General features: G+C 34.0%; 4 protein-coding genes across 4 annotated transcripts; 1 reads left to right on the forward strand and 3 right to left on the reverse strand.

Moving 5' to 3' along the window:
• Positions 1 to 350: 350 nt before the first annotated feature.
• Positions 351 to 5,379, forward strand: LOC123195546 (aspartate aminotransferase, mitochondrial). The gene is made up of 10 exons (XM_044609322.1): positions 351 to 635; positions 756 to 841; positions 2,404 to 2,610; positions 2,777 to 2,882; positions 3,037 to 3,141; positions 3,225 to 3,397; positions 3,713 to 3,872; positions 4,688 to 4,783; positions 4,885 to 4,979; positions 5,068 to 5,379. The coding sequence occupies exons 1-10, from the start codon at positions 468 to 470 to the stop codon at positions 5,138 to 5,140; spliced, it is 1,269 nt and encodes a 422-aa protein (XP_044465257.1). The 5' UTR covers positions 351 to 467; the 3' UTR covers positions 5,141 to 5,379.
• A 581-nt stretch (positions 5,380 to 5,960) lies between these two features.
• LOC123195547 (shaggy-related protein kinase eta-like) lies at positions 5,961 to 11,939 on the reverse strand. Its single transcript, XM_044609323.1, has 12 exons — positions 11,749 to 11,939; positions 10,206 to 10,298; positions 9,874 to 9,933; positions 9,516 to 9,788; positions 9,359 to 9,433; positions 9,224 to 9,280; positions 8,724 to 8,864; positions 8,540 to 8,590; positions 8,363 to 8,458; positions 7,360 to 7,443; positions 7,005 to 7,106; positions 5,961 to 6,488 (listed from the first exon to the last, which is right to left on the reverse strand). The coding sequence occupies exons 1-12, from the start codon at positions 11,863 to 11,865 to the stop codon at positions 6,393 to 6,395; spliced, it is 1,245 nt and encodes a 414-aa protein (XP_044465258.1). The 5' UTR covers positions 11,866 to 11,939; the 3' UTR covers positions 5,961 to 6,392.
• Positions 11,940 to 15,162: 3,223 nt separating this feature from the next.
• On the reverse strand, positions 15,163 to 19,006 carry LOC123195548 (probable serine/threonine-protein kinase PBL7). Its single transcript, XM_044609324.1, has 6 exons — positions 18,748 to 19,006; positions 17,992 to 18,230; positions 17,666 to 17,801; positions 16,323 to 16,581; positions 16,047 to 16,179; positions 15,163 to 15,620 (listed from the first exon to the last, which is right to left on the reverse strand). Exons 1-6 carry the CDS (start codon positions 18,899 to 18,901, stop codon positions 15,351 to 15,353), a joined length of 1,191 nt encoding a protein of 396 aa, XP_044465259.1. The 5' UTR covers positions 18,902 to 19,006; the 3' UTR covers positions 15,163 to 15,350.
• Positions 19,007 to 20,422: 1,416 nt separating this feature from the next.
• Positions 20,423 to 24,554, reverse strand: LOC123196799 (50S ribosomal protein L1). The gene is made up of 10 exons (XM_044610926.1): positions 23,886 to 24,554; positions 23,723 to 23,800; positions 23,599 to 23,640; positions 23,404 to 23,506; positions 23,015 to 23,079; positions 22,879 to 22,923; positions 22,686 to 22,793; positions 22,490 to 22,577; positions 21,929 to 21,975; positions 20,423 to 20,932 (listed from the first exon to the last, which is right to left on the reverse strand). Exons 1-10 carry the CDS (start codon positions 24,474 to 24,476, stop codon positions 20,858 to 20,860), a joined length of 1,242 nt encoding a protein of 413 aa, XP_044466861.1. The 5' UTR covers positions 24,477 to 24,554; the 3' UTR covers positions 20,423 to 20,857.
• Positions 24,555 to 24,793: the final 239 nt, after the last annotated feature.

Raw genomic sequence — 24,793 nt, forward strand, 5'->3', positions numbered from 1 at the left:
TAATTAGAACTATATAACAATTTAAAAAAAAAAAGATATTGTATTGCTCTATAGTTCTCTTTCAAGACTTTAAATTTAAGGTAATTAATTAATGAGAAATTAAATATTTTAACCTTTTTTAAATAAAGTAAAACAGGTATTAAATTAAAAGTTTTAATTAAAATTTAATTTATTAATTTTCCTTATTAAAATTTATTATACACCATGTCTTGATAATATAAAAAGGAATTTCGTTTTTAAACAATTTTTTTAAAGATGTACGTGCCACGTGGGAAAATGAAGAGAGTGGACTGGCGCGTGGGTGGAGTCAACAAAGTTGAAATAATATAGAAGACATGACGGTAAAAGAGCTGATCATTTTTAGACCAAACTAAGCATTTCAAGGCCCCGTCAGCAGCAAAGCAAATTGCAATACGTCGCTCTTTTGCTTATATTAGCCACTAAAACTCGCCTTCAATAGATCGGAAATGGCGATGCGAAGCGTGGTGATGGGAAGTCGGCGCTCCGTTTTAACCGGAGCCAGATGCATGTCATCGTGGTGGCGGAGCGTGGAGCCCGCACCTAAGGATCCAATTCTTGGCGTAACGGAAGCTTTTTTGGCCGATCCTAGTCCTGACAAAGTTAATGTTGGAGTCGTAAGTTTCTTTGCCTCGCAAAATCATACTAACATTTGATTAATGATTTTCTTTTTGATTTTCTCGTTTGCCAAGCGGAAACTTATTTTTTTTTAATTTTATTTTTGACTCATAACAAAGGGCGCTTATCGAGATGATAACGGAAAGCCGGTTGTTCTTGAATGCGTCAGGGAGGCTGAGCGGAGGATTGCTGGAAACATGAACATGTTAGTGGCTATCGCTATCTTTTTCTTAATTATATATCAATGGAATAGTTGATTTTTAATTGTTTAAAGTGAGACGTTACTGGGTGATAAATATTTTATTTCTCTGTTTGCTTTTCGTTTTTGCTTTTATACTGGTCCCATCTAGTCTAACTTTATGTACTCCACTGAATGATTCGATTCCTTTCTATTATCTTCCATTACTTCATGAGCCGAATCATTATCTTCTTCACTTTTTTTTTTTTTTTTGAAATATATAAATGATTATTAGCCTGGTGGAATATAAGGAACCGAGATTAACTTAGCCAGTCTTTGTTGATTCTTCTGAGGTTATTATGATCTTGATATTTTTGTCAAAATATGTGTACACATATTTTAATGCATAATTAGAGTTACTGATAATGTGTTAATTATATGATTTAGTAATTTTAAATTAAGAATAAAATAACATTCAATAATATGATGGCAAAAGTATGTACGCATAATATTGCTCTATTTTTGTGGTGTGAGTTTATAATCTCAACTTCGTATCTTTAACTTGGAAGAATGGGATTAGATTTGGCTTTCTGTTTTCTTTCTTTCTTTTTCTTTTCTGGAAATCCTCCTGTATGAAATCAATATTCAGCTTGACTAAAACTCACCTAAATCAAAATGATTTAAAATTGTGCACATCATCTTTTGAAAATATTTTTTGATTGTACTGGAACTTGAGCTGGCGTTAGAGTGCACTGATTAATGATCATACTCTATGTAAATGAGATGTAGCTTTCATTCTTCCCTTTTGGTTGCTTTCCTGACTGGTACAGTTGCAATGAATCTGTTATTTTCTACACATGAACAATTCAGCTTCATGATTGCTGAAGATCATTTAAGGTACTGGAGTTTTTACAGTGTGAATATAATGTATGTCCTTGGAAGTTCTGCTAAAAATGGCAGAGAACCATGACTTTGTTTTTCCTCTTGGAGAACCAAAACACTTAGAAGATGGGAAATGCATATGTGCAGATTTCTATTCATTGGTTGGTAATATTAAACTAATCAACTTTATTCTCTATCATCAGAGCAGCCTTCCCTCATCACCTTTATTATATTTACAAATTGCAACAGCCCTTAGCTTTCCAACTCCATAGAGCATGTATCTGTGTGGATATGTGACTGTAAATCTGATGGTTATATATATGAAAATTTTTAAAATGCAAACATCCACACTATTTTAAAATCCAGACCTTTGTTAGGTGGTGGTAATAATACTTAAACATACAATTTCACAGTTGTCAATATAAAAGATTATATCAAATTGTCTTTTAGTATTAGATGGTAGTAACAAACTGTTTACTGTGGATAGTAGACGGAATTTGCATTTTAACATAATACAAACTTTCACTGGGGAGAATGACTATTATAAATATTTAATTAGTGTATGGGTGCTTTCATGCTGTTCTAGAAGCTTGTTTGTGTTGGCTATATAATTCATTCAACAATTGGATTCACATACGATAAAACTATTAAATCTTTTCACCACTACCTTTAATCTTTGTTTGCACATTCTTCATTTTGCTGGTTAGGGAATATCTTCCTATGGGAGGGAGTGTGAAAATGGTGGAGCTAACACTGAAACTTGCTTATGGGGAGAATTCTGAGTTTATCAAAGGTAAAAGGATAGCAGCTGTGCAAGCACTCTCTGGGACTGGTGCATGCCGACTGTTTGCAGATTTTCAAAAGCGTTTTCATCCTGATTCTCAAATCTACATACCAGTCCCAACCTGGGCTAAGTGAGTAATGTTGCCCTTGCCTCTAACACCCCCCACCCCCCCTTGACATGTTCTTCTCTTTCATGGACAAATTTAGTTACAAGATCAGAAGATTTCTTCTCTTCTCCTTGCTTTTATTTTTTTTCACTTATAAGGCTTTCTAAGTCCTGACAAGAGATTTTAACAGCCACCATAACATCTGGAGAGATGCCCATGTCACTCAGAAAACTTTTCGTTACTACCACCCAGCGTCCAAGGGCTTAGATTTTGCTGGACTGATGGATGACATTAAGGTATGTAAGGACAATCAGATTCACAATTGGCATATATAAACCAACTATATAACTATTGTACTTGCGTTTCTAGGTTTGACATCCCCTCCCACTGTATGTAAATCCACATTACTGACATTCCTTTTTTATTTTGTTATATTTATGCCTCTTGTAGAATGCACCAAATGGTTCATTCTTTCTACTTCATGCTTGTGCTCATAATCCTACTGGAGTTGACCCTTCAGAGGAACAGTGGAAGGAGATCTCTCACCAAATCAAGGTAAACATTTCTTGCCTGGCTTTCATTCTGTATTTTTTAGTGTCACCACTTCTTTGCCTGAGGAACATTCTGTTCATTTTCAGGCAAAAGGGCACTTCCCCTTCTTTGACATGGCATATCAGGGTTTTGCTAGTGGTGATCCAGAGAGAGATGCCAAGTCCATTAGAATTTTTCTTGAGGACGGTCATCTAGTTGGACTTGCCCAATCATACGCAAAAAATATGGGACTCTATGGCCAAAGAGTAGGATGCCTTAGGTACTGCCTTATTACTCTATCGTGATTACATAAACCGACTACATATTAAATAGCATTATCTCAGCCTAGCTTGGCATGATTGCATTTACACAAATTGTTCTTTTCATAGCCTGTTTGCCTACATCCAATGTTTATCTCCGGTATGTTATATTGTTTAGGCTCAAAATGATATGGTAATTTGTTGTATGTTACCATATGTCGTTCCTAAGTTTCTTCTAAATATTAGATGTTCATATTTTATATTGTTTATTTAACTTATAAGGTAGTGACTAAGACTAACATTTTCCTGTTAATGGTGTGATATAATCATTGCAGTGTGCTATGTGAAGATGAAAAACAAGCAGTGGCTGTTAAGAGTCAGTTGCAGCAGCTTGCCAGACCCATGTACAGTAATCCACCTGTCCATGGTGCACTTATAGTCTCAATTATTCTTGGAGATCCTGAGTTGAAGAATTTGTGGCTCAAGGAAGTGAAGGTAATTTACCATGACTGCACTTTTTGATTTTTCTTTTACATATTAATCTGTGTAGAATTCTTTTCAGTTTTAGATTTATTAAATACAGATGTGACAAAATCTATTGAAGGATTTAATTTTAATTAAATAAAATGAATAATTAGTTATCAAATGAACAACCCGGGCATGGATCAGTATATTGAATCCCCTAACAAATTTGAGGGCAGCACAAGCATTATTGATTTAATTATGAATATGATTTAGTGGCACTAAAAAAATACTGAGGCGGCTTTATTATTTTTGGACCAAAACCTTAAAATGCTTGAAGTTTTCCAGCCTTAATTGTATCTTGAAATATATATATATTCCTTTTCTGTTTGGTATGATTTCATCTCATCCTTTACCAAGAAATTGTTTGCCAAATATCTAGCTTTTTACATATAAAATGAACCTACAATCTGGCAAAGTTGTTCTCTTGAGTTTCATTTCTTATACACATTCCCAGTTGAGATGCATCAAAGAGTTAAAATCTATGGGATTCCCTCTCTCATATTTTTCAAGTACTTCAATTATAAACTGTACCAGAAGAAATTTTGATGGAGAGAGAATAGGTGGGTTATTCTAACACCTATCATTTTAAACTTTTATCAGAGAGGATAAAATACTTTTTCATCGGGTGTTTTATGTCAGAATGTATTTGGGGAGACTTCTTTTAAGGTTTATGCTGCACCTGAATGTAATTTAGCAGTTCCTTGATCTTTCAAATATCACTTGAATTTACCATGTTAAATGATTTTATTATGTAAAAATTGATCACTAACTTTCTCACACTTCAGGTCATGGCAGATCGAATCATTGGAATGCGAAGTGCACTTCGAGAGAACCTTGAAAAGTTAGGATCACCCTTATCATGGGAGCATATAACGAATCAGGTAGGTCCTGTTTGGCAAATTTAACATTAATCTTTTTTTGCTTATCCACTGGTTCTAGATTTTTATTACTATTATTACAATTATGCTGCTGGTGCAAACAGATTGGTATGTTTTGCTATAGTGGCATGACACCAGAACAAGTTGATCGATTGACAAATGAATTTCACATCTACCTGACCCGTAACGGTCGTATCAGGTTGTATATCCAGCTACAAAATTTGATATTCTCAAACTAGGAATGTGTTGCTGATGTTTTTGGCTAACATTTGCACCACAAAATGCAGTATGGCAGGTGTAACCACAGGCAATGTTGGATACTTGGCAAATGCCATTCACGAGGTGACAAAATCTGGTTAGTCCCGGTTTAGTGGTAGCATCTCATTATTTTGGCGGTCATATATATTTGCTGAGGACAAAGGCAATAAAAGTTTAGCTCTTTTAATTAGAGAAAGGAACAATAAGAATGGACAACTTACACATTCGATTCTTCACAATTTATGCTTCCATTCTTCTGTGATTTGGTGGAAGAGGTAATCTTGGAAGTAACAGGTTTTTGTATAACAAATTTATCTTTGATAAACCTTACTTTTTTGCAATGAGCACTGTAAGCTCAAGCCCCTTTTTCTTCCATAATAAAAAAATATATATATATATAAAGTATCCATTCATGGCGGTACTAATTTCGTGTTACCCTCTAGTCTTAATGGATCAGTAAATTCCATCCCAAATCCAAATTAGATTCAAATCAAACTTATTTGAGTTTAAATATGAGCTAATTTCAAACGAATTCAACTTAAGTAAACTCAAACTTGAATTTAAGAATTTAATATTTTTAAATTTAAACTCAAGTTTTAAGAGTATTTAATTTGCTGAGATCACAAATTTAAAAAATTTCAATACAAATTAATTAAAAAATATTATTTTGATCAATATATTAAAATGATACTATTTTAGTCTTTATTTACTTGGTTGCGATATCAAATCGAGTTATACTCCTCTCTTGAGTTTAGTTTCACTTAAATTGAGGTGAGTTCAAACTGACTTAGTTCAAATTCAACAGAATCAGTATCAATGGCAAGTTTCACAGATTAACAGCCCTCAATATCGTCTGTTGCCTGTTAAATTTTTGTCTCTCAACACAGTTTAGAAAACAAACCTGGTAAAATGGGAGAGAAGATGGATGGTGAAATCTAGTTTTCCATTCAAAGTCATAGTAAACATAAGCAGAACTAAACACAAAATGAAAGTGAAAAAGCAAGCCAAACCACTAACGAGCCATTGAGCTCCTGATGGGCATCTGGAGGCCTCACCTAGCTAGACAAGAATAAAGCAAGTCACCTTTTTATACTCCTAGCTTTCTCGATCCATCTTTACTATCAAAACAATGTACAGAAGTAGGACACTGTATGCTTTAGCTAGCAGGAGACATAGTTGACAGAACTATCGACTTACTCCCCGGTTAAGCCAAAATGCCACTATATTAATAAATCTTTGCAGGGGAAGCGAATCCATGATTACCCCAGAATGCTTGAGATTATACTGAATCAAAATTACTCCTCCCTTGCTTTACTTCCATCCACTACACCATCCTTGTTTTATGTCGTTATATCTATGTTCCAGTTGGCTGAGGGAAGCTGAGACTCATTTGCCGTCTCACATGATCTGGTATCAGCTTGTTGATCAGTTCAGTTGAAGCTCCGGATAACTATAATTAGATGTAAAAGAAAGAACCGATCAGGAACAGGGAATTGAATACTAACAATAATGAACAGAAACGATCTCAACAGATAGCGCATAAAGTAATTTATTATCATATATGTATAGTCCAAAGTCCAAACCATTGACCCACAATATTAATTTGAATCTGTAGCCATATGTAACAACTACTCCCACAGCAGAGGTATAAGAAATTTAAAAAAAAATGGACGGCAACATATAATAGACAGGTAATAACCCTAGTTTCTAATATTAAAAGTATGAAATATCAACTACTCCAAAACCCTTAAGACATCATAAATATCAGTTACTGCACAACATTGTGACTACAAATTGACAGAGACAAGCTCAGATCATCTAGATTAATGCATTTTGATGGTCCTGTCTCTGACTTAAAGTGTGAGGATATTCACAGTAGATAAGTATGATGAGCAGACAACACCTACAACCCATGCTTCTCCCATAAAGCAGTTTTATAAACAAAATTAATGAGTTGAAGACTCACTTCCTGTTTAAAGTTGAAAAGTGGTGGAAAAGGGCGACCATTTGGAAGGCGGGCATTGGGTTCACGAAGCTCATCAAAGAAAGGGTGTGCACACGCCTCAAGCTGCAAATAACAAAACAAAGTCAGTCAGAAAATCGTCACCAAGAAATAGTAATTTCATATAACTGTTGAATTTGCGATAGTATCTCAATCAGACAAGCTGCAGCTGACACCCACAATATAGATACTGTACTGTGGTGGGATTGATTAATTTTTATCAGGAGGTCATAACATCCACAAAACTTTGATGTTGAAATAAGCTTCTAGTAGAGACAAAGATTCCATCTCCATCAATAGATGAGAAAGTCCAACTCACCGCAGTACATCGAAGACTTGGTGAATACTGGAGCAGCCGTGAAGCAAGATCAATTGCTTCAGGAGGCATTCGTTTGTGGAAAACCTGAATCATGGAACATTGTGATAAATATGCAAATAAAAGGAGTTATTGAAAACAAAACAATATTGCTGAAGAAACAACTGCTGTCAGTAATGAACATACATATACATAACAATTTTAGAGAATCTATAGGAGGCATAAGTTTTTGTGCAATGTTATGTGCAACTATAATAAGGAACAATTTAGTTACTAATGATGATGTGTCACTATGTGATTAGATGTTACTTTATCTTTAATTCAAAATCACTCAATTACATGATGACACATCATCATTGATACCTGAATTATTACTCATTATAAGTGTAGATAGTTTTATTGTAAGTTTTTAAACAAATACGCTTGTAATTTGAATGCTTGAGTATTTGCATGAATGCTCATGCATGCATCAAGGGGAAATCTCTCATATGTATCAGAAAGCTCCATTTGTGAAACTATCTCCCATGATGATCTCCCATGACTTGCACAGTTGTAGAACCAATTATGAATTCCGTGAGTTAAAAGTGATGTAACACACTAGAGACATTAATGAACCTAAAAGATTAAGCTAATAAAAACAAACACCCAACAACAGTATTTAAGCTACAACACACCCCTTCATATATCAGGCACATGTATCAAACAAAAACCACAACAAACAGAGAGGCCAAAAATAGGACTTGATATCATTTAGTTAATATATCAAGGGGAGTCAAACAAAGACCTCCAGGTCAAATTGACTCTTGATATCATGTTCAGTAACTATTGAACCCATAAGCTTAAGCTAACATGTAAGGGATATTTAAGAACACTATGCCAGCTCATATCGTGATTTATATGCTCATCTTTAATCAAGTAGAAGCTTTATACTGCTCATGAATAAGTCCATTCACACATCAACATCAAGCCATTTCATGTCAAAGAGAAATATCACTTAATTGCACACCTTGTGCCAAGGGTGAGCTTTAATCTGAGGAAACCTAAAATCTGTATAATTTGGATTCATGCATCTAATTTCTTCTCGAGTTGGAGTACCAAGAACCTACAATAAGTCAACTCAGACATGATCAGATGATTGTTTAAGCTGTATAAAACTCCAGAAATCAAGATAAATGAGCTTAACCTTGATAATCTCAACAAGTTGGTCCACTGCATTTTCCCCTGGAAATAAAGGCTATGAAAAGAAAAATACGAAACCATGAGTAAAATAGACAAAGTAAACAAATAAAACTGAACAATAGCTTAAAATATAAGTTTTAAAAGCTTTAGATTCAGGGAGCAAATAAATTGCCAAGAAAATCACTAACCTGGCCGAGTAGAAGCTCAGCAAGGACACAACCAGCAGACCAAATATCAATTGATGTTGTATATTCGGTTGCACCAAATATGAGCTCTGGAGCCCGGTAATATCGAGAGCATATATATGATATATTAGCTTCTCCCTTGGCCTGATACCAAGACAGAAAAGAGAAGATCACTCAAACAAGAAGATCGATCCAAGATTCCTTTTGCTTATCACTTGTACCCAACATTTGGGGTGAATATCCATGATGCATGTCAGGGCATCACAATGTGGTTTCTAATTATATTGTAATATGTAATTGTTGAAATGTATTATGGAAAATAAGGAATGTATCGCATAAAATAGGAAAACTTAGATGTCTTTCCTAAATTAGTTAGGTATACTTCTCTATATACTGATTTTATTTCTTAGAATCAAAATATTGAAAATTCATCAGCCATCTCTGTTTATAGTAATGAAACATTTGAAAGAACTAAAGGGATAATGAAGCCAAGGAGCACATACCAAAACTTTTGCACTTCCAAAATCACAAAGTTTAACCTGGTGGGTCAGAGGATCAACCTACAGAATGAAGTTAAATATAAGGTTGAGAAAAACAGTTCTAAACAAAAAAAAAGATACATATAAAGTTCAACATACCAACAGATTTTGTGGTTTCACATCCCTGTGGCAAACCCCAGGAACAGTGTGGATATATGCCAGCCCCCGAAAAATCTAAAACACAATTCATATTAAACTATTAAATTTACGAGGGAAGAGAAAGTCTGGAAAAGAGAATTGCGGAAAATGTCCATACTTGATATGTATAAAGTTTCACGTAGATGAGAGGCATCCGCTGGTTCATACCGCTATAATGCTTCAGAACCCGATACAAGGTCTCAGGGACATACTCCATGACCAAATTCAAAAAAAGCTCATCTTTACTTGTTGTGGAGAAGAAACAATGCTTCAGAGAAACCACATTCGGGTGATCCATCAAACGCATTAACTGCAACTCACGATTTTTATACCGCCTGTCCTGCAAAACCTTCTTTATAGCCACTGTCTCTCCAGTCTCCAAGCATTTTGCCTTAAAAGGGTTCACAACAGAGACTCAGGATACAAGATTAGGGAGAAAATTAGCTGTCATGAACTAATAAGTCTGTAGCCCCTACCTGGAAAACAATACCAAAGGATCCAGTACCAACAACACGCTCTGCCATGTAGCTAATGGTCTGAAAGGAACAACAAGGGAAACACCCATCAGAGTATGATGCAACTTAAGCAAGTCATATTCTTAGATAGAAGCACTTATTATAACTAAGAAAAGACATATTATATCAAACTACAATTTTTTATAAAAAAAATTAATCATTTATTATTCAATGTAATCCTTAAACTTCAAAAAATGAAAAAAAATAACATTTTATGCTTGAAAATAAGTTAGAAAGGTAGATTGTAGATATTTTCATGGCCCAAAAAAATGTAACAAAAACCAATTCTTAACCCGTTTGGTTTCGCCATTTTTGCCTCCTATGGTGGTAGAAATAATGTGACCAGTGACTGCATCATTGCTCTCGATAACTGCAGCTGACATTTCCTGCAATTTTTAGCAACATACAGGATTCTTAAAGGTACAAATGACAGCCAGCTTACAAAATTCAACAACTAAGACACTTATTCCTATCTATTAATAGCATGCCAGAGACTTTTAGGAAAAACTGTGGCCACAGTAACCAGTAACCGAGAAGAGGTAGGCACCTGAAGAAGAAGCCATCTTACCAGACACAAAAGACATGCACAAAAAACATATGATCATTGCACACAACATTGTGTTAAAGAACATTCACAACATTAATTTTTTTTCCAAAAATCTACTCCCAGCATATCTACCACACCCATTAATAATACATGTAAACACATTTATGTAAACAACTATATGTGTGAGACTTTTAGTGAGTTGCTGTCTTTGACACCTGGTGGGAAATCATCCTCAAAACCTAAATGAAGCAAGCAATAAGGATCAATGTCTATCATCCATTTATAAAAATTCAAAAGCATCAAACAGAGAACAAAAAAAAGGAAATTAATGATAACAAGTTAATACTATATAACGTTACCAAAAAATAAGTTAATACTATAAAAGAACTTGACACAAGCTTGAGAAAGGCAAATAGACCATAAGGCAGAATTAAAAGACATTTTGACAATGTGAGATTGAAGAAAGGAAAACACAAAGATCTTGAAAGATATTTTAAGTATAATAGAAGCAACATTACCGACCATCAATCACAAGAAAGAATCACATGCCAAGTAACGCTTGCATCCCATACAAGTTACTATGAAAAAAGAATAATAGAACATTCACTTGATGAAGCAAACTGCCACAGATTGAAGAACAATCTACCCAAAGATAAAGTAAACAAACAAAAAGCTTCACAGAAATTATAACTGTTTAGAGGTGGAAAAGAAGCACCCACCTGAGAACAAAGACTGAAAGAATAAGAGATCTCAAAAAAATGGTAACAAAACTCCACAGGTAAACAGTGCTCAAAAGGCCCAGAAAACCGAAGTAACCACATACACACACACACACACACACACACACAGAGGGTACTTACAGAAAACTTAAAGCACTGATGGGCAGCTGAGTAAATGCAAACAGTAAAGACTATTACGGCTCTTAATCACGATTCACCAAATAAATAAAACCAAAATTCACTTAATTCTCTCTTGTCCAGCGGTTAAAAAAAGTAAAAGAGTAAAGACTTCCCGTTTTTCCTCTGCTATACTTTCCTAAATTTTCATATCAAGATTAAGATCCTTATCAAAAAGCAAAACAATTTAAAGCAGATGAACAGTGCAACAGTTCACTTCACAAAAAACAGAAATAAAAAATAGGCAGAATAAACCTTAAAGTTAGCACAATCACAAACAGAGAAAGAAAAAAGAAGTAGATCGCTTAAAATCCGAGTGGAAACAAAGAGAAGAGTAGATCTAAATTCAAAGCAAGCAGCAACAAAAATAGATATAGAAGAGAAAAATGAAACCTTGTCGGAGTCCAAATCGGGACGGCGTACTTTCATAGGGTCATTGTCCAACTGAGGGTGAGATTGCGGCGGCGCTGGTGGTGGCTGAGACTGAGGCCCCAAAGGCAGTGAGGCCATGTGTGTTTACAGCTACTAGCTTGCTTTCTCTCTCCTCTGTCTTTTTTTTTTTTCCTATTTTGGTTTTTGTTACATGGCATTTCATTTCAATACATTACATAAACAAACAAACAAACAGCACTCCTTACTGGCTGCACCCACGCGATTGTTCAGTGCTGTGCTTCCCACGCTCCAATCGTGTTTCTTCTTTCTTTTCCATCTTTATCCTTTTCCTTTGAGCAAACAAACACACCAAATAATATTAATTCATGTGAGCTCAATTTACGTAAATAATATAATATAATAAATTCGTCTCAAATTATTATTAGGCCAAACGATATTCCCACCCGAGTATATTCCAATCGCACGTTTTTACTCTATAATTATAAAAATTTTAAATACTTATTTTTAAAAAATTAAATTCATTTAATTTTAAAAATAAAATTATTATTTTTTCTATAATATTAAAAATAAATTAATATTTAATCTTATTTTTTCTTTAAAACTCTAAAAACTAATTATTTTCTTCATAGGTAAAATTTTAAAAAATAATATTTCTTCTCCTAACGTTTAGTTTTCAAGCTCCGATGTCATTGGCAGTGACTTCTCCCCCCCTCCTTAAAAGTTTTCTCTCTCTGATGATCTCTCTTCTCTCAATTGAAAGTTGGATCGACGTCAAATTAAGCCGAAGAGATAAAGACAAAGATCTCATCTTTATCTTCCCATGAAGCTCTTTATCTTTCTGGCTTGATTCAATATCGATCTGACATTCAACTAAAAAGAGAGTGATCGTCAGAGAGAGAAAAAACTTCGAGAAGGAGATGCTATCGACAATGATATTGAAATTTAAAAACTAAACTCTAATGGAAAATGTCATTTTTTAAAACTTTGTCTATAAAGAAAATAATTAGTTTTTAGAGTTTAAGGAGAAAAAAGAAATAAAAATTTTAAGGGTTAAAGTTCTATTAATTTTAATTATTTATAAATGGGTAAATAAGATTTTAAAGTTAAAAGGTGAGAGCGATAATTAGAGCAAACTATAGGTGGGACATAGTTCTTTGGCCAATTATTATTATTATTTTCTGCGGTTTGTAATGCACGAACTTAATCTAGAAATTGATACGGATGGAAGGACAATAAAACGGGGAACGGATGGATCCAGTTATTTAAAGTTTAAAATTTTAATTTATTTAATATAATATATTGGATTAATTAAAATTTTATTTATTTAACATAATTAATCCAACTGAAAAATTATTTTTTTCCAAGTTCTAAATTTGACATCATCGAAGATTTTGTTTACCATACATGCTCCTCAAATTTTTTATTACAGTATATCACTCATCACTTGAGCTCTTAAATTTGTGCTTATGGTTTTTTTTTTTTTTTGAAAACAAAAAGACTATTTCCCATCCAAGTTTTAGTCCCCTTTGAAAAATATATTTATGATAATTTAAAATTTTAAGTTATTACTTATAGGTTAACTTTTATTATTATTTTTTTATTAGAGGGAAGAGTAAAATCGTCATTTTTCTTTAAACCTTAAAATTTTTTAATATTTTCTCCTCTTCGTTTGAAAAACAAATATTATTTTCTTAGAATTAAACTTTGAAAAGTGACATTTTTTTCCTTTTAGATTTCTTGACGGACGCAACTGCTCTCTCTCTCTTAATGGTAGCTCTCCCTTTAATGTCTTCTCTTTGTCTAATGCTCCCTCTCTGCAATTGGATTTCATTTGGATTCAAAAAATCTAAACGAAACCCTTCATTTAAACGACAAAGGTGTTATCTAGACAAACAGTCATTGTCTGGACATCGACAAGGCGTCCAAACCATTGTCTCTGATGTCTATCCTTGGTCTAGACATCTCATCATCGTCTAGACAAAATCCAACCGGAGGGAAAAAATAGACGTCGTTCACCAAAAAAATTGAAAGAATGAAAAATATCACTTTTTTAAACTTAATCCTAAATAAAAAATATTAATTTTCTAAACTAATAGATAAAAAATGTTATAAATTTTTAGGATTTATGGATAAAATAACTTCCTTTTAATAAAAAATTTTAACAAAAATTAATATATAAATAAGTATTTAAGTTTTTTAATTATTATGAATATATTTTTTAGATTAAAGTAAAACTTGGATAGAAAATTGTCCTTTGCTTTTTTTTTTTTTTAAAAGCTATAGAGAGTCATTCTAAAATAGTTTATCAATTTGTTTTGTTATTATTAAAATGACTATTAAATTATCCAAATTTCAAGATACTACGCATCTTGAAGAGATAGGCCACATGGATCCAGCCACAGCGTTCATCGAATCCAATTGTTGCCAGACCGAATGACTAATTTTTCACCTCAAACTTTGATAAAACAATGTGGGGATATTAATTTTTTTATTTTTCCTTTGTATACATATATAATCACCTTTTATCATATTATACATTCATAACCTAAAATATATAATATTTTAAATATCCTAACCAACTCTATATCTTATAATTTAAAAAAAAAAAATCAATTTTAAAAGTGATTATATTTATATAATAAAAAAAACGATGGTTATATATATAAAAAAGAAAATAAATAATTATTTTAATTTAAAAGTTCATTTTGTCTTAAAATTCTTTAATTTCTTTCTAAAAGTATTGTCTAAAGCTTCCTCATCTTCATCCCCGTTATTATCACCATCATCATCTTTAGCAAACAATGAAAAAAACCATATACCACTTGTAGATAAATCGAAGCCATCCAACAAGGCATTGAACAAAAATTTTAAGAATTCAACTTCTCAAAACACTTAAATTGGGTTTACAAAAGCCAATTAAAAACAGAAACCCAGATAAGGATTTGAAGAAAGAAATCAGAGAAAACATGGACGTTTACTTACCCAGAAAAAACAAAAAAAAAAAAAACATGGACCTTTGTTCGACTTGGTGGTGTCAAATCCTAGACTCTTCCCATTCCATGGGTTGGAGATAGTAAGATGTGAAAGGGACGACTTCGGTAAGCTTGAGAATTTCACACCTCCAAAGGAATACAAAGCTCCAGTTTCTTTAAAGTTATTATAATAGTAAAAAAATAAAACCACAAACTAAAATTGTTCGCACAAAGGAAAGGACAGAAAGGAAAAGACCAAGATAAAGAAATAAAAGAGATTATTTTTATTTATTTATGGTAGAGAAGAGATGGAGGTGAAGAAAGTTCAGGTAAGTCAAATTGGAAAAATTCAGTTATTGACTGGAGCTTAAATGAAATTTAAAGTCAAGACATTCTTTCTATAAATATAACATATATAATCAAGTTTGCTTTCTGGAGTTAGTTATTTTAAGCGGCATGTTTTCTTAGATTAATGGCAGTCAAATGTATTATTACACATTCTGATTCTTCTAATTAGAGGCCATAAATATTCTAGTTCTAGTCCAGGCAGATGACTAAAGAACAGAGTACTGAACTCTTAAGTTAGCTAAGGAGGCACACCCAGATAAATTAAACTTGTTTTATTTAGTCTCACCCGCTAGCTTTACTGAGATCTTGTAAGGGTGAGTTAGCATGAAAGCTAGGAGAGCTGCCGGTCTTGGAAGTTGACCTGTGATACTTCACCAGTGGGACTAGTGACTGCACAACATCTGCCATCAATGGCCTGTAGTCGGCCTCAGGTTGCACACACATTGCAGCAATGGCAGCCACCTGAATAACCTCTTTCATTGAATATTGACCCTCCAATGCAGGATCCATAATCTCTACAAGCTTCTCTCTGTCTGTCAACCGAGGCAAGGCCTTTTGCAAACATATAAAAAAAATTAAAGGGATAAGATATACCTTACAAAAAGGGACAACTTTAACAAGCATACTAAAAGTTGACAAAATCTTAAAAATTCAGTACATGAAGATTGGGGTTACATGAGACCTCTTGTAGGTGGGTCATTCATGTGATTAATTTCTTTTTGGTTAACAATTGTGTGATGCAAAGATAATATATATGCGGAAAATCTAGCTTAAGATACTATATATATGGAGCCAAACATAGAATAACTAGGCATATAATGAGATCTTATAATTAACTTACTGTGAGATTCTATGTAACAAAGAGAATGACTGATTATATGGTCTTGAAGTAAAACAAATGCAATAATTATCCTGATAGTATAAGCTATCATTTTTATTAGGCTCAGATTAACAGAAGAGGAAAGAAGAGTAACCCACCCAAGATACAAGAACTCCTTCACCGGATGGTCTCTTCATATCAACAGGAACTCTGCCTGTAAGCAACTCTAAAAGGACAACCCCATAGCTATAGACATCCGATTTTGTCGTGAGATGCCCAGTCAAAGCATACCTGCACATTAAGCAAATCCATTGGAAAATTGAGTTCAGCATGAATACATTATATTAGTATATAAAATATATACAAATACTAGTTACATAATCATAAGATTATATAAAGAACCATTGAATAAGATTAAGTTTGATGGTCTATACTCAGGAGCCACATATCCCTGGGTGCCTAACACTCGAGTTGAAACATGTCCACCAACTTTGTCAGATCCAAGCTTGGCTAATCCAAAATCAGAAACTTTGGCACGGAAATTCTTGTCCAACAGGATATTGCTGCTCTTAAAATCTCTGTGAATTACTGGGGGAGTAACTTGTTCATGGAGATATTCCAAACCTTTGGCAGCTTCAAGAGCTATTTTCAAACGGGTTTCCCAGTCCAATTTTGGGGAAGCTGAATTGGAACCTGCATGTTTAAATTTTACAAATAAATTATAACCACCAACAAACTTTTTAATACAAATTCTTCACATTTTATTTATCTTAAGGGCTAAACTATCACATGGATTGTCACCTAAAGTCTACTTTTCTTCCGTTCCCTAATTATATCAACATCAGATTACTTTCTTGTGTTTCAGGAATAAAACTATCTTTTAAAGATGCACTACACTATGATGATTCTCGGAATTAGGCCCTTAATTTATATGTTCTGCAAAGGATTCAATCTGAGAAAAGAGGATCAAAACTCTTGAGAGTATTCAATAATATCGCCAGAGATTCTGATCCACTCAATTGAGCATGATTCCAGCCATTCATCAACAGTTTATCAATCTACCATTGAGAATTCAAGTGAAGGAGAATTGCAAGAGCCAGCCATCTGCGTAAAGTCTGTTGTTGATGTACAAGGGACCTAAGATTCAACTGCATCTTCAATAGGTTTATTCCCCTATTCATTTTTCTCTCTTAATTTCAAGGAAGGGTGTGGAGGCCGATTGAAGGGATGAAGAAATTTATTTAATCACTATGTAGCTCAACTCTCCAAAATAAAAAATAAAAAAGATAGGTAACTTAAAGAATGCTCAAAGAACATCAAGAATATGGATGTTACTAAATAAGTTTCAAAAAAATTTAGCGAATAAGGAAACATAGTAAAAATGTTAAGAATCAATTCAAAGAAATCATCTGAGTGAGAGTGAGTTATGATGTTCTTGGTTTTATTTTCCTCATGATTCACCAGAACATCAATCCTTAATGCTTTAAAACCAAATCCCTTCTGATCTTTTGGTCAGAAACATGCTTTATTAGAGGTCGGTTCTCTTATAGTGTGGTGACTTCTATTTTTTTTTTTTTGGTAAGCAATGTAGTGACTTCCCCTGACTAAAATCTAGATTAGTTAGAGAAATAAAGAACAGAAAAGAACAATCTACAAACTTAACAAGGTAAAAAACAAGATAAACAGTTTAGCCAAGGTCTAAAATGGTGGATGAAGACCACAAAAGTATTAGTTTAACTAACTGGTATAAGATCCAGAAACTAAAAAAATCAGTTACCATTCATAGGATACAGATGTTCCTGTAGGCCGCCATTCGCCATGAACTCATAAACAAGCAGCTTACGACTATTATCAGAACAATAACCAAGCAAAGCCAGCAAATATGGTGAATGCAGCCGACTAAGCAATTCAACCTATGATTGAAAAATTGAAATATTACGATCAATCAGGATGTTTTTCAGGCAATCCCCAAGTGACAGGACATATGCTTCATTGGTAGCACAGAAGTCGAAAATAATGAACAAAAAGAAGGCACAAAATTTCATTTTTAACCAAATAAATATATAAAGGTCATTGAAGACCGAATGTTTATCAAGTTTAAACCTCCATCTTAAATTCATCCTCTCCCTGCTTTCCAGCTTGATCCATCAATTTTATAGCAACTTTCCTCCCGTTGCTAAGCACTCCCCGGTACACTAACCCAAACCCACCATGCCCAACTACATTTGACTTGCTGAAGCCCCCGGTTGCTGAATGTAACTGCTTGTAAGTGAACACGTGAAGTCCTTTATCGGTTGTAACTTGTAAATTTCCCGGATCACCTTTGTCATCATGATCCACTCCTTCAAAGGCGAAACGAAGCATTATTTCTCGAGCAAAGGTAATAAAAGATTCTGGGTACTCTTTACGTGAAAATAAGTAACAATATATCCCAAAGCTATTTCAAAACTTCAATTTTAGCTCCATCCTCAGACAAGAACTATCTTCAGTTTTTTATAAAAAAAAGGTTTAGTAGATCAAAAAATAATGTTTGAAATAATAAAAAAAAAATCCATGGGGACGGGTTTTAGTTTAAAATTGAAAAAAAAAAATAATAAGAACATCTAGATCTGATTTTACGCAGAAACTTTTAGTAAAAGAAAACAGTAAAAACAGCAACCTCACCCCTGGCTGGTCCCTGAAAAAATGTGGGTTAAAAGAAGGAAAAGCGGTGCCTGCTTAAGTAGTTTTTATTTTTTTTCACCAACTTCCAGAGGGGGAAAAGAAAGAGAACTCCAAACCACAACAAGAAAAGCTAATCGTTTGCTTTCCATTTCCAAGTGTTAGAACACATGACACAGAAAGTAAAATGTGACTTACTTTGAAGGTCGTTTAAGCGCTTAGAGACCTTATTACGTATATAGCAGTAGTAGCTGAAAGCGACAAGCAAAGAAGCCACGGCAATGGAAGCCAACACCACAATAGCCACTAAAGCGGTGCGCTCTTTCATTCTGTAGTGTTCTTCTTCTTCCATTTTAGAGTCAGGTTTGATTAAAACCCTAACCCTAGAAATTTGAGAAGATAATGGAAGTAGTGAGAGAGAGTCTGCCTTGGTCTGAAGAAGGTTTGAGTATGGGAATAGGACTGTCTGTTGTCCGATTTATGGCGCGGAGAATAGTTTAGTGACAGTGTGTTTTCACAATGAAGTCCTTGTAATTTAGACAAATTCCAAAATATCTCATTATACTACTTCAAATTTGTTCCATTTTAAAAATAAATAATTAATTAAAATGAAAATTCAATATGGCTCATTCCTTATACTATTTTCATTAAATTTGAAGAAACTACCAATTGAACTAGTCTTTAAAGAAAAAGATAAACAATTGAGAGAGCAATTTACAATTTTAGTCAAATTATAAGTTGTTAGATCCTTAATTATGGAAATTATTTAAGTCATAAAAATGAATTTAAAAAAAAAGGAAAGTGGGTGAAATGAATTTTAAAAAAAGTAGTAAAATAATAATTTTATAATCCAAAATTTAAAAGCAAAATTAAAAGAATAAGTATTTTTTACTCATGACAATTTGATTTTTTTAATAAGTTACTACAATTTAATCCTTTGTAACAAATGTTGAAAACCTTAGTTGTCACAGTTGTTGAAAAAATAAATTTGTAATTCAATGGTGAAGTTGTTATATGCAATTTATGTCAATGAAAACTCTAACTTGCAATTTACGTCTACAAAATCCTTAATTAAATTGATAGTTGACAAAAGGGATAATGTAGGTCATGATTGTGCACAAGTGATCTTTCAAAGTTGAATGTTGTCATAAAGTCGGGAGCCACCATAAAGTTCAAGAAGTTGATGGTGAAGCTTAGGAGAGAGATTTTGACAATAAGAGAACAAATCAAGTGAGTACTAGGTGATGGAGCCTTCGGAGGCGAAGGCTCAATGTCTAGGCCAACAACAACTAGATAATGGAGAGCATGAACAAAAGGTGAAATATTTATGGGTTATAAGTGTAGATGATGAGGGACTAACCAATGGAGAGAAGGTGATAGAGGTCAAAAATGATAAGGTCGACATCAAGAGTAAATATGAAAATTGAATCAACATTTGAGATAATCATGGCAAGTGAGAATGAAAGCTAAAGTTCGGTGAACACCTTAAAAGAAAAGAGAAAGTATTTTTGGGTCTATTCATAGGTGGGATGTGAAGGTGTGATTTCTCAAATGACGAAATGAGTTAGAAAGAATAAACTTATGGCGTGTATGGCTCATTTGGCAGACAAGAAATAGAAAAAGCGGTTGTTAGAGAATGTTAATAAGACAAAAAGAGCTCAAACCCCCATGTCTGAAAAGTGGCACCATCACCCACAAAAAAAATAATTGCAACCCCACCTGTCCGTGTGACAGTCTGATTCAACTGAAGCTGAGTATTCAATTTTCTTAATGGCACACTGTAGTTCTTGATGACCACCTGACCTCCCCCTTCTCAAATTTCATTAAAGAAAACATACAACACTGAAAATCCTAAAATTATGAAAATCTGGGATTATCAGTGCCTGGCTTCAGAGTTGGCATTTCCTTCATTTCTTTCATGTTTGCAGGACATAGAAATGTTGAAACAGGCACAAGAAATTCCTCCTACTACTGGGGTGGAATAAGGCTTCAGACTCTAAGTTACTCATAAGTTACAATTATTGGATTTGAAAGACCAAACAGCTCCAAATGCTATAATGAGCTTGCAATGAGGATTCGAAAGTAAAAAGCACAATAAAAAATGGCTCTAAAGCAAAATATAACCTCCTCAAATGCAAAAACCTAACTAAGCTTCAATGATCAAAACATTACAACAAAATTTAATAATTAACATTCATATTCTGAACCTAGCAATGGAAACCAACTTTTTTCATGTATTGGCCTATTTGAAGCTACCCTGACACCAGAAGGGGATTCTTAACCTTTCATATTTCATAGAACTGTTCGCTCAATGGCCAACTTTGCCGTATTGATCTAAAGCTCTGGATAGTGACTGTATAGAAATTGGGAATGCAGGACCCATCTGCAGGTGCAAACCAACAATATTGGTTAATTATGAGCTAGGAAGATTTAACAAAAGCAAAGAGTATTGTAACATTCCAACAAAATCAATGTCTTTCAGTCTATAACAATGTAATAGATATTTATTTACCATCTAACACAATATGACTCTTTATTAAACACTGGATACATTATATTTAATGATCAAATAGAGCTCAAAAGGTTTAGTTGATAGAATAAATATTACAAGGGGGCAGACCCATTCTCCCCTAGAATTCTGTGACCTTGTTCAGCTTTGTCAACGATACTGACAACTTCTCATGTCTATCATGTCTCTTTCAAAAATGCATCAAATGAAAAGATAGTTGTCCTTTTGCAAAATTGTCCATTGCCCCTCTTTATTTTTGGTTAGCAGAGTAGTAATCAATCCAAAAATACAGTGAATCAGGTGGAAAAATCAAATAGGTAAGTATTTTCAACACATCTCATATACAGAACACTTGATACATGATTGAACTTATGCCACAGGACAGCTTGGGGTGAACCTGTCCATGGCATTTCTGCAGGTCTAGAAATTATGAAACAAGAAGTTTTTGAATTTTAATAAATAGAAGAGAAATGTATTGTTGAAAGAACAAGGAATTGCATTTAGTGTGAAATACACAGGGCATAAAGGTTGGATGTTATGGCAGTAGCAAAAACCCATAGATATATGGATATCTTGAAGCTTCTCTTGCTTGTTATTTCCCAATTTGAAAATTTTGGTGATTAAAATCAAATCATATGCTTTACTTGGAAAAGAAACATTAAAGTGACCTAAGAGAAAGCTGTTTCAGTAATGCACGAGGCACAAGAAAATTGTAACAAGCAACTTTATCAGAGTTTGCAAATTGATTAGGAAATTAATCATAATATATGAAGAAATTGTGCTCTATTCTTTATCAGTATTTCTGTACGGAATAATAAATCCATCACACTCCAAAATTACTTTGACCTGGAAGAGAGTACATTAGCTTACCGTGCTACAAAGATGGAAGGCATTTACATAGCCAGCAAATTTAGAAGCTGCAAAATAGGAGAGGAAGTTTGTTATGGTTAATTTCTGGGAGTCCTCACTGTAAAGCAACAGACTGAATGCAACAAATTTAGACCTTTATTCCCTACTCAAGACAAACATTTAATAAAATATGTTGACATCACAATTCGTGTTATTCAAAAGATTGACACAAGAATTTAACACCACAAACACAATTGCATTATGATAAGCAATTGATTTGATCAATAAAGGCATAAATTTCAATAGAACTTTTGCTTATTCTTTATCATCTCTAACTGCTTTGCAACCCTTAGTAAAGGCACACTGTTTGCAAGCAAAAATGCTTGTTGGTTCTGACCTTATGATTCTGATGCAAGAAAAGAAACACATGCAGATGGCAAATACTCATAACTACATTTGCATAGTCAAGAACCGTGATGAGTACAATCAAAACTTGGAGAAGATCACAATTAAAAGACCAAAGTTAATGTCAGTGTTGGAAACTGACATTACCTTTCTTTCAATAAAATACTAGCTACTTACTTTTCTTTAAGCCTGCAGGCTTTGCAAGTAGAAGAGCGCTTACAAATGCACTAACATTCTGGCGCAGAAGCTCCTCCTTCAGACTTACCTGTAGATGTAATTGTAAATTAGGAGAAAGGAGAAGTGATATAAAGTTAATTATCAGCACAGATATAATCCTGTTAGCATAAAGCAGTATATTGGAAGATAATGGTACCTTTCCAAGTCCAACATGCACATTAGATGTGTTGTCCATTTTAAACTTAATATGACCTTGTTTTGCTTCTTGTACCGCCCTAGCAACATCATTCGTCACTGTACCTTGCTATACTAGATATTAGCACGACTATTGATGAAGATATTACAAGTCACTCTACATGAAAGGAGCATATTAAAGATAATATACTCACCTTAGGATTTGGCATCAAACCCTGATGATTAAGAATCTTCGATATCTGCAGAATGGGAAAAAGAAAAATATCCTTAGAATAAAACCAACCATTAATTGGATCAATCACCCAATTTGCAAAACCATCTAAATCTAACCTTGAAAAGACGAGGCATGAGTTGACGAGTTGCAAAACACTTATCAGCATCAATCTTGCCACTACCTGCACAGAAGTGAACCCAGGATTCGAAGCCAAACCAGAAAAAATAGTTTACAAATATAATTGCTGAACCGATACAATGAACTAGAACGAGAAGTCCAAGCAAATCAATAGACAATAGTACTGCTGCAATGAAGACAGTTGACCAGGACAAACTCATAGTAAACAAGATGTAATCAACAAAGACAATTAACAAAAGAGAGTGAGAGAGACTAGTGTCTAAATTCAACTCCCATAATGAAAAAAATGAAAACCTAAATAAAAACCAACCAAGAATGACATTCATCCCAACCAGATGGCATAAAATTGCAAAGATAAATTCATTACTTGCAATTTCCTCAATAAGTTCTAAACCGCCAACAACATCAGCTCCCGAAGCTCTGGCATCATCAGCATCTGCCCCTTCAGCAAAGAAAGCCACCCTAACAGCCTGACAACATATTACAATCATCAGATGAACCAACTAAACACAACTTAATAAAGTAAACATCCCTGCGATATAGCATAAGGATAAACACAGACCTTCTTATCTCCATGAGGTAGATTCATGGTCCCACGTACTATCTGCCATAAAAATAAAACATAATTAGAATGAATTCATTTAGCCAAACAAGTTGAGATTAATTAAATTAATTAGCTGACATACCAGCTCGGTTTTGCGAGGAGGAATAGCTAATCGTACATGAGCTTCAACAGTTTCATCAAAATTAGCTTTGGCAGTGGCCTGAACAATAACTCAAATTAGAAAACAAAATAAACAAATTCCATAATTTATTATTGAGTTAGGAATCATTCTGAATTAGAATAACCTTGACTTGCTTAATGGCGTCCATCAAATCAAGAATTGGTTTATTTTCCTTCTTCTTACTCTGGGCTTTCAGAAGCATAGGAAATGGCACAACCACCTTCTCCTCCTGCATCGCAAACCGAATAGACCTCTGACTCAACAAGCGATTCTGTGATTCTATCCTCCTCCTCTCTCTCCCCATTTCTTCATTCTCTTCCACATCCTTTTCCTCTCCTTCCACTTCAACTTTGTCCTCGGGAAGGGGCGCCACACGTGCCGGGTACGAAACGGGAGATATGGACGGAACATCTTTGACGTATCTAATGTCTTCCCTCGTCCAACCCGTTCTAACCTCCTGAGTCGTCGGCGGCGGCGGTCTTCTCGGCGGTGATTGTGGCTGTTGTGATTCGGTTTCGTTGGGGGGATTCGATTCGTCTCTGGATTTGGTGGGGTAGGAAACTACTTGGATGGTGGGCTCAGATCCTGAAGAATCGTCGCTAGGAGGAGGAATTGATGAAGAGAGACATCTTTGGAAGGCTAAATATGAAGCAGACTGGGGCTTCGATAGGGAATGGCGGCCAGCTTGAGAGAGGAGAAGCCTTAGAGCAACCATTTTTCTTTTTCTAGTTCAGCAATCCCTTCCTCGGACTCGGTGAAACCGAAGAGAATGGGGTTTTTAGGGGTTTAAGCTTACTTGCCCTTCGTATTTATCGTATTACATTTTTTTTTTTTTTGCCTTTTTTTAAATTATCTAAAACTATTAATTTTAAACCAAATAAGTTTAAAACAAATAATGAATTAATTTTATCATAAAAAACTATTAAACTCAAATGCTTTTTACTGTGGAAATTTTGTCATCAACAAGTACGTTGATTTGTGATATATAAGTGTAAGAAAATAATGAAAGCAACAACGTTTTAATATGATTTG

The sequence above is a fragment of the Mangifera indica genome, chromosome 14 (assembly GCF_011075055.1).
Source record: "Mangifera indica cultivar Alphonso chromosome 14, CATAS_Mindica_2.1, whole genome shotgun sequence".
NCBI classification, from domain to species: Eukaryota; Viridiplantae; Streptophyta; class Magnoliopsida; order Sapindales; family Anacardiaceae; genus Mangifera; species Mangifera indica.